Source organism: Giraffa tippelskirchi, chromosome Y (assembly GCF_054371585.1).
Source record: "Giraffa tippelskirchi isolate mGirTip1 chromosome Y, T2T-mGirTip1v1.2.pri, whole genome shotgun sequence".
NCBI classification, from domain to species: Eukaryota; Metazoa; Chordata; class Mammalia; order Artiodactyla; family Giraffidae; genus Giraffa; species Giraffa tippelskirchi.
Window position 1 is genome coordinate 19,408,226 of NC_137290.1, and position 10,410 is coordinate 19,418,635.

The 10,410-nt window shown below is 38.7% G+C and overlaps 1 protein-coding gene across 2 annotated transcripts in view; it reads right to left on the minus strand.

Moving 5' to 3' along the window:
* LOC145537582 (heat shock transcription factor, Y-linked-like) overlaps positions 1 to 8,993 on the minus strand; it is a 130,455-nt gene extending 121,462 nt beyond the window's left edge. Inside the window, exon 1 of one of the 2 annotated variants that reach the window (XR_014076399.1) lies at positions 8,438 to 8,993. Coding sequence is in view for 1 of the 2 variants with exons in the window: in XM_081568277.1 (XP_081424403.1) it covers positions 8,355 to 8,858 (504 nt within the window). In the remaining variant the exon portion in view is untranslated. Of the gene's footprint in view, positions 1 to 8,354 lie in introns of both variants that reach the window. The other variant, XM_081568277.1, reaches the window with a different exon arrangement.
* Between the last annotated feature and the right edge of the window lie 1,417 nt (positions 8,994 to 10,410).

Here is a 10,410-nt window from a genome sequence, read left to right on the forward strand (position 1 = left end):
AGAGGAGCCAGGTTTTACAGAAGTTTTGGTACAATGATCAGGTATGGAGATTGTGCAAATATTATGGTCAACGAAATAAAATCAGAACACATCAAGTGAATGGATTGAGATATTTTCTACCTATGGGAAGATGCAAGAATCTGGGCCCCTTGAAATAATTCCTTTGTTAAGCACCTTAACTATGCTGGGAAAGATTGAGGGAAGGATGAGAAGGGAGCGACAGAGGGTGAGATGGCTGCAAAGCATCACTGACTCAAAAGTCATGGGTTTGAGTAAACTGGTGATTTGAAAGGCAAGGGAACCCAGGGTTCTTGCTGTACATGGAGTCACAAAGAGTCAGACAAGACTGAGTGGCTGAACAACATCAAAAAATTGGTATTGGCAGTGCTTGAGGGGCTTTGTCATTATACATGGGATGATAAGTGAGACTGAGGATAATTAGAAAGAACACAACTCTTGTCGGTTTCCTTGTTTCCTTCCCTCAAAACATACTTCTCACAATGTTTTTTGAGACCTTTGCAGAGAAGGAGAACTCCCGAGGTGTCATGTGGCATCCTGAGATGGAAACCTTACCCTATATGCCACTTGGATCTACAACCTTGGTCTTAGGCAGAAGCAGGCATTGTCTCTAAATATGTGTTAGAGCTGCCCATTTTTTTTTTTTGTATGTTTATTTATTTTAGCTGGGGGCTAATTACTTTACAATATTGTAGTAGTTTTTGCCATACATTGACATGAATCAGCCATGGGTTTATATATGTTCCCCTTCCTGGACCCCCCTCCTCCCCATTCCATCCCTCTGGGTCATCCCATTGCCTCAGTCCTGAGCATTTGTCTCATGCATGGAACATGGAATGGTGTTCTGTTTGACATATGATAATATACATGTTTCAATGTTATTCTCTCAGAACGTCCCACCCTCACCTTCTCCCTCAGAGTCCATAAGACTGTTCTATGCATCTGTGTCTCTAATTCTGTCTCACATATAGTGTTATCAATATCATCTTTCAAATTCCATATATATGCATTAGTATACTGTATTGGTGTTTTTCTTTCTGGCTTATGTATTAACAGTCATGATATGTGATCTTAAGGAAGGGGTGAGAGGTAAACAAACTTATAGCTTCTCAATCAATCTCTGTAATCCTGGGAGAAGCATCTTTGACTTGTGCATCCTAGTCACCCTTAGGAATGCTTGCAAGGGATTACATTACTGAGCATGGATGTAGGCAGGAAGCTGGATCCATTTTGAATTTACCACTTGCCTTTTCTGTGAACAGACCATTCCTCTTCTCTTAATGTCACAGTTTTTTCTTCAGATGAAGGTTGAGCATTGTGTGTGTGAATGCATGTGAAATCCCCAACTGGTGAGTGTGCAGCCTCCTATAGGAAGGTAGTATCCTATTACAGGAAGGCCCGGTTGAAACTCCAGGCCTCTACATGGCCTTCTTTGCTACTGCCATATTAGAGGCTGGGTGTTTTGTTACTGCCAGACATAATAGATACTTAAGGTCCCACTCATCTTTTGCTGGGCTGATTGGGAGAGTTTCAAAGTTTTTAATTATGTTTGGATGGAGTAGCTTGGGTATTATTGAAATGTTTTCAACCTTTGATGCATCCGTTTATCTTGCACTTTGAAAAGAAAAAGAAGACTTTTGAATGAGCATTTTAATTTGTACCTGTTTATACTTTTGAATGAATTATTTCTTCAGCAGAAATTTCTAACATAAAAGACCAAAAGAGAGCTCAGACATATACTCACAAACACATTCTTAATCTGATGTACACACACACGCACAGTCACAATCTTATATGCTTAAACACAATTACAAAAAGAAAAGAAAACCCAAGGACTCACTGAAGGACACCTATGAACTTCCCAGAGTTTCTCTGATACGTCTCTAGGCTTAGTTTTGGAAATTATTTTGTACTTGAATGATTTCTCTCTAGCGACTTTTTAAATCAGAATGTTTTAAAAGATATAACTTTGTTGTGCATTCCGTGGGATCTTGAAATGTTTTGCATGTAAGACTATTCTGTGATTTGCTAAAATGAAAATAATTTGTAGGGTAACAATACTGAAGTCATATTGACCTATTTAGGTCCTGCTGTTACACATTTGCTTGTTACATTGTAAACATCCAATTTTATCCTCTGATCATCTCCCATCAGTTTTTCTACTTCTTGTCTCATCTTCTGTGTTTAATTCCCTTAAATTTTGTTCTCACTTTTACTATTTTAGGCACCAATTATAAAATAAATAAGTAAAGGAAAGAAAATTGAACTCTTGTACAATATTTCCCTAATGTATTGAGCTATTTTCTCTATCAGCTTTTGAGAATTAAAGGTACTGATATGTTAAAGCCATATGGGAATTGATCAACAAGGTAATGTATCATGTAACCAGGCTTCCCGTGGTAGGGCAATTGAGGGACAATTTAATAATACGTTTTCAGGAGGGAACAAAAACAGTAGCTTTTCCACACGATATAGTGAATGGCCTTATGCCTTTTCCCAGTTACCACAGAGCACTAAGGGAATTAATCCTGTTCTTTTTGAGAAGGACCTGCCACACAAAGCAGAACAGGAAAGAAGATAAAAGGGAGTGAGAAGGAATAATCAGTAAATGACAATGAAATAGAAGACGTGATTGCTTTAAGGTGCTATTTCTCAAAGCATGCAAATTTGACTACAAAGTAAGATGCCTGAAATCGAAAACAAGACCATTGGATTTTGGGCTTGAAATGACAACGAAGGACACCAATTTCAATAACTCTTATAATGGCTACAAAATGCTTACCTCTCTAAAGCATAGTATTCTCAGCCAAATTCAATGAAAACTTTCAGTGAAAGAAGAAGAGTGTGCTGTGTGGACACCTCCCTTATCTACACAAATATTCCACAGCTGTCACTGTCCATTAGCCCCAAACATGAGAACGGTGAACTTTAACTTGGTGTTGTCCTGTATGGGTTACCATACCAGAACAGGGCCATGACTTAACATTGCCACCACCGTCTAAAGGAATGGCCACAAAGTGGAGATTGCCAAGATCCCGAGGTAGTGTTCATGAGAGTCTGCATAGTCCAAAGGCAGACACTCTGCTCATCGTATTTCGTTGTGAACTATATGAAGGATCAGCCATTGATTTTGATCCCTCCTTACTCCATTACTCTTATAGATGATTTAAATGAATGATTCTTTTTTGTTTGTTTGTTTGTTTTTTCATAAGTATCTCTATAACTACTACTGAGTTTTAGGGAACTGCGGCCTGAAACAACATGCTCAGTATGGGTTCTTAGAGACTGTAAACTTCATAAGAGCAGCAATCATTGTATAATTTGAATTCCCACATTTGACATTCATGTAAATATAATATATATATTTCTCAACTGGGAAAATTTTCTCAGTAAGTAGGAAAGGCCAATTATGATAATAGTGCAGGTTGTAGGCTGTTGTAGAGTAATGTATATAGCATTGGATTGGTGATTACTTTTCATTATTGATAATTCAGTAAGTACTTACAAAATGTCATTTGCAGGGTCTACGTTTTAGCTGATGTGAAAGATACATAAAGAAAAGGGGGTAGACCCAAAACACATTGAAGCCCTGATACCTGTGCTCACCTTGGTAGGAGGGCGAACAGAGGTTCCTTCCAACGTCAAGAAAGAGTTGAGACAAAATTGTGAGAAGGGGCTTAGCACATCTGAAAGCAGTGTGTGTGATTGTAGCTCCAGAAGCAAGGTGTAACAAAACGATAATGAAACTACTACGGAAAACAAATATCTTGTCCTCAAAGAACTTAACCATCCTGAGATGCTGCAATCACCACAGGAATTTATTTTGTCGTGAGGGAACAGATAAACAAAATATAAATATTCATCAGGAAATATAGGGTGGAATCACCGTGGCAGGAAATAAAAGTATGCTTTAAGGAGAGCAGAGCTAAAATGACACTATACAATACCACTTGTAAAATATCTATCTTGTGCTGAGCATTGTCCAGTCACTGATTATGTCCTGTAATGTTTGGTATCACAGTGACGGTATAACGGTTATCCTAATTTTGGACATGCTACAATATCTATATTTTCAAGTATGAAATGAATTTCTATAATGAAGACACTCTCCTGTCTAATGTCTTAAGACTCTGCTGCTGCTAAGCCGTTTGACTTGTGTCCAACTCTGTGCAACCCTATGGACAGCAGCCCACCGGGAGCCGTTTTGCAGGGAATTCTCCAAGGGCAAGAATACTGGAGCGGGGCACCATTTTCTTCTCCATCTTAAGACCCTCAGTTCAGTTCAGTCACTCACTCGTGTCCGACTCTCTGTGACCCCATGATTTGGAGCACGCCAGGCTTCTCTGTCCATCACCAACTCCCGGAGGCTACCCAAACCCATGTTCATCGAGTCGGTGATGCCATCCAAACATCTCATCCTCTGTCGTCCCCTTCTCCTCCTGCCCCCAATCCTACCCAGCATTAGGGTCTTTTCCAATGAGTCAACCCTTTGCATGAGGTGGCCAAAGTATTGGAGTTTCAGCTTCAACATCAGACCTTCCAATGAACACCCAGGATTGATCTCTTTTAGGAGGGATTGTTTGGATCTCCTTGCAGTCCAAGGGACTCTCAAGAGTCTTCTCCAACACCACAGTTTAAAAGCATCAATTCTGCGGTGCTCAGCTTTCTTCACCGTCCAACTCTCACATCCATACATGACCACTGGAAAAACCATAGCCTTGACTAGACGGACTTTTGTTGGCAAAGTAATGTCTCTGCTTTTAAACATGCTATCTAGGTTGGCCATAACCTTCCTTCCAAGGAGTAAGCGTCTTTTAATTTCATGGCTGCAGTCACCATCTGCAGTGATTCTGGAGGCAAAAAAAGTAAAGTCTGACACTGTTTCCACTGTTTCCCCATCTATTTCCCATGAAGTGATGGGACCAGATGCCATGATCTTAGTTTTCTGAACGTTGAGATTTAAGCCAACTTTTTCACTCTCCTCCTTCATCTAGAGGCTCTTTAGTTCTTCTTCACTTTCTGCCATAAGGGTGGTGTCATCCGCATATCTGAGGTTATTGATATTTCTCCCGGCAATCTTGATTCCAGCTTGTGTTTCCTCCAGCCCAGCGTTTCTCATGATGTACTCTGCATATAAGTTAAATAAGCAGGGATACAATATACAGCTTTGACCTACTCCTTTTCCTATTTGGAACCAGTCTGTTGTTCCATGTCCAGTTCTAACTGTTGCTTCCTGACCTGCATACAGGTTTCTCAAGAGACAGGTCAGATGGTCTGGTATTCCCATCTCTTTCAAGATATACCACAGTTTATTGTGATCTACACAGTCAAAGGCTTTGGCATAGTCAATAAGGCAGAAATAGATGTTTTTCTGGAACTCTCTTACTTTTTCGATGATCTAGCGGATATTGGCAATTTGATCTCTGGTTCCTCTGCCTTTTCTAAAACCAGCTTGAACATCTGGAATTTCACGGTTCACGTATTGCTGAGGCCTGGCTTGGAGAATTTTGAGCATTACTTTACTAGCATGTGAGATGAGTGCAATTGTGCGGTCGTTTGAGCATGCTTTGGCATTGCCTTTCTTTGGGATTGGAACGAAAACTGACCTTTTCCAGTCCTGTAGCCACTGCTGAGTTTTCCAAATTTGCTGGCATATCTAGTGCAGCACTTTCACAGCATCACCTTTGATGATTTGAAATAGCTCAACTGGAATTCCATCACCTCCACTAGCTTTGTTCGTAGTGATGCTTTCTAAGGCCCACTTGACTTCACATTCCAGGATGTCTGGCTCTAGGTGAGTGATCACACCATCGTGATTATCTGGGTCATGAAGATCTTTTTTGTGCAGTTCTTCTGTGTATTATTGCCACCTCTTCTTAATATCTTCTGCTTCTGTTAGGTCCATACCATTTCTGTCGTTTATCGAGCCTATCTTTGCATGAAATGTTCCTTTGGTATCTCTAATTTTCTTGAAGAGGTCTCTAGTCTTTCCCAATCTATTTTTTTCCTCTATTTGTTTGCACTGATCGCTGAGGAAGGCTTTCTTAGCTCTCCTTGCTATTCTTTGGAACTCTGCATTCACATGAGAATATCTTTCCTTTTCTCCTTTGCTTTTCGCTTCTCTTCTCTTCCCAGCTATCTATAAGGCCTCCTCAGACAGCCATTTTGCTTTTTTTGCATTTCTTTTCCATGGGGATTTTCTTGATCCCTGTCTCCTATACAATGTCCTGAACCTGTGCCGTAGTTCTTCAGGCACTCTGTCTATCAGGCCTAGTCCCTTAAATCTATTTGTCACTTCCACTGTATACTCATAAGGGATTTGATCTAGGTCATACCTGAATGGTCTAGTGGTTTTCCCTACTTTCTTTAATTTAAGTCTGAAGTTGGCAATAAGCAGTTCATGATCTGAGCCACAGTCTGCTCCCAGTCTTGTTTTTGCTGACTGTATAGAGCTTCTCCATCTTTGGCTGCAAAGAATATAATCAATCTGATTTCGGTGTTGACCATCTGGTGATGTCCACGTGGAGAGTCTTCTCTTGTGTTGTTGGAATAGGGTGTTTGCTATTACCAGTGCGTTCTCGTTGCAAAACTCTATTAGCCTTTGCCCTGCTTCATTCTGTACTCCAAGGCCAAACTTGCCTGTTTCGCCAGGTGTTTCTTGACTTCCTACTTTTGCATTCCAGTCCCCTATAATGAAAAGGACATCTTTTTTGAGTGTTAGTTCTAGAAGGTCTTGTTAAGACCCTACCTACACCTTATAGAATATCATGTAAATGTGAATGCACTAAGGTATGTACTGTGTATGTGCACTTTTTAATTTTATTTGTATGTCTTCCTGCACCCGTACCATCCTCATTTAGACACCCATTCATTTCAGCAGGGATGATTTCCCAAATCACTTTACATCCATTACCTCTTTTCCCTTTGTTCTCATTTTCTTGCTTAGAAACAATAGATTCGGTGCCATTTACCTAGGATGCCTAACGGATGTTTTCTTGAACTGAAGAGTTTATAAAAGAGTGCAGAAAAATAGCCAGACATTGAAATAAAGCCTTAATTTACTCTTCATTGTTTCAAAATAGAAAACAAAACTGTGCAGATGAACGTGTAACTTTATTGTTCAAATACAAGAATTGTAGGTATTTGTTGACATCTCCCAACGTAAATTTTAATCTTCATTAGGTTCCATAAGCTGATACTTATTTGATAGGTCAGTTTTAATTAGCATGGTTTTCACATAAGGAATATAATTGATGAATTGACTTGAAAGAGCGGAGGTGGGTGTATAAGCGATCATTGGCACTGGGGACCTTGAGTTGCCTCTCTGTTGCTGGTTAGGAAGAGGACTGTCATGGGCTGACATATCGCTATACCTGCCTGGAAATGTAGAAGGCTCCACCATCAGTCCAAAAGAACTGCTCCGAAATGGAGATAGAATGTGGTTCTGAGAAGTAGAGGTAACGGTAGTAGCAAAGTCCTCAATGTGGCCATTTACTTGAGTGTAGGTGCTATGGGAGTGCCAATAAAAACGCTCAACTGGTTTAAAAGAGTAGGTTGATCTACCACATTCTGTTCTGTTTGTCTAACTGATATTGATGATGGAGAAGATAAGTCACCCGGAGAAAGGGCGCTTGTTTTAGGGACTATCTGGCTGGTATATGTCTTTTGTGTGAAAGGCACACTTAAACTTGTGGAAGCTGAAAATGGACTCTCTCCACTAGTTTCAGGATGAAAACCAGAGTTACGATCATCTATGTTAACCCTTGCTTTTACATGCTTCTTCTTGTAATCTCGAACTAATGAAGATTTTGGAAACACATTGTTAATCCCAACTCTTCTTTTCATTCTTCCTAAAATTTGGGGATAACCTCTTTTGAAATTTGGATTATGGTAGACCTGTACCTAAAATCAAAGGATACAATTATTTCATTTTTTTATACACCAAGGTACCCTTGAAAAGCAAAGCTAAACTATAAAAATGTATTCCTTTAATGATACCAATTAAAGAGCATCAAATAAAACGTCTCCATTAGTAGTTTTAACACCTTACATGTTAGAAACAGGTATGCTCCTCAGTTAAAAAAATATGTTGTTATATATACAGTAAATACCACTTAAAGTAGCTTGAGGACAAGTATCCGGTTTCAAGTTGCTAGGAGAGTATGTTAAATATCAAATATTTTAACCTCCAGCTGTTCTCAACTTCAAAAAATAAAATGTTTTCAACAATTTTCTATCTCAATTTTAAATTCAGTTTTAGCTATATATGTGAACATGCTTTGTAAGTCACATGAATTAATCTTACATATTACCAATAAGTGGAAATTTTGGAATACCTTGCTCAAAAGAGAGACATTGCTTTCTTCTTCCAGAAAGTCAGGTAGTGAAGCAGATCTTTGATAAGTTTGTCGCTTTTTACTAAACCCATAAAGGTTAAGCTGGCGAACTAAACTTTTCATACTATCAGTTTTAAATATCCTGAAAGGGACCTTTCTTTCCAAGACTGCTTTCTTAAAGAGTTCTTCATTGATCACTATAGAAGTGCCACTCTCATCCCACCAAATAGATTCAAACTGTTCACTTTCAAGTATAGTCCAGAGTTTTTGTGGAAAAGTTAGTGAAAGAAAATCATTTGTTTCAGAGACAGAAAATATGTAGCATGGCCTTTTTATCCCAACTTCCTCAGACAAAGCCTGAAAAGCATATTCTTCAATCATAGATCTCAAAACTGAGTCCCCAGTTAGTGTGTAATCACACAAAGAAGATCTAATGGAGGTTTTGGAACCAGTTGATTCATCTTTAAGAGGCACATCTTGAATTTCTGAAGGAATATGTGCCATCTCAGAGAAATCTTTTTTCAGATACTTTCCTCATTTGTCTGATTTTACACACTCCAACTTCAAATGCTGCTTGGCTGGCATACACAGATAAACTCTCTAGACCATCAACATGGTTCTCAAAGTCAAAAAGCTGTGACATCACAAAGTCACTGGTCTCCTAGCAACTGAAGGGTAGCTCTGACATCATAAAGTCACTGGTCTTCTCACAATTGAAGGGCAATGTTCAACCAGTGTTTACTTCTACATCAACTTAAAATAAAGGTTGCTTACATAAATAGTAACCAAAAACATGAAACCTGTAAAATGTCATTCCTAAAGTATTTTTACACAGAAAAATCACATCAATAAATCTACTTCGTTCCTGAAATAAAAGTGATTGATCACCCTTCTATACACATTCTTAACATTCAGACTGTTACCAAACCAAACATGGGTCTGCTCACTTTGATGCAATAATGTCAATCAACTGACTGTGGGGTTGAGTGAAAGCAAGTGTACTGTTTTTTGTATGACCTTGAAGAGAAGTGTTTATATTACTGCGAGTAAAATAGGAACTTAAATTAAGACTCATTTTACTCTTATTTTTTTCAAAATAGAAATTGGCAATATGAAGATGAATATGTAACTTTATTCTTCAAATAAGAGAATTGTAGGAATTTGTTGACATCTCCCAACATTAATTTTACACTTCAATATCCTCTATAATCTGACACCTATTTGGTAGATGAGTTGTCTTAGGACAGTTTTCAAATAATGAAGATGGTTGATGAGTGGATCTTGAAAGAGAAGCAGCAGATGTATCAGGGATCTTTGGCACTGGGAAAAATAAATTGTCTGACTGTTGTAGTTTAGGAAAAGGATGGTCATGGGCTGACATATTACCATACAAACCTGTAAAGGTAGAAGGCTCCATCCTCAGTCCAAACTAACTGTTCTGTAATGGAGATATGTTATGGTACAGAGAAATAGAAGTAGACATAGCTGGAAAATTTTCACTGGAGCCATTTGATTTAGTGTAGTGGCTATGTGTAGTCCCGTGACAAATGATCAACCTAGATTGTTGGATGGGGAGGGAGATGGGAGGGTATTCCCAAAGGGAAGGGATATATGTGCCTGTATGTTTGATTTATTTTGAATTCTGACAGAATACAGAAAAATTCTGTAAAATTATTCTTCAATTAAAACAACGACAACAACTAAAGCAGCACCAGATTGCTGTATCACAATATGCTTCTGTGTCCTAACTGATATTTATGATGGAGAAGAAAAATCACTTCAAGTTCGGGCACTTGTATCAGGAGCTCTCTGGATGGTAGAAGGCTTTCATAGGAATGGCACACTTAAACTTGTTCAGGCTGAAAATATACACTGTCCTCTAGTTTCAGGATGAAAGTCAGAGTTTTGATCATCCACATTACCCCTTGCTTTAACATGCTTCTTATAATCTCAGACTAATGAAGATAATGTAGAGACATTTTTATTCCCAACTCTTCTTTTCATTCTTACTAAATTTGAGGATTACCTCATTCAAAATTTCGATTATGATAGAATG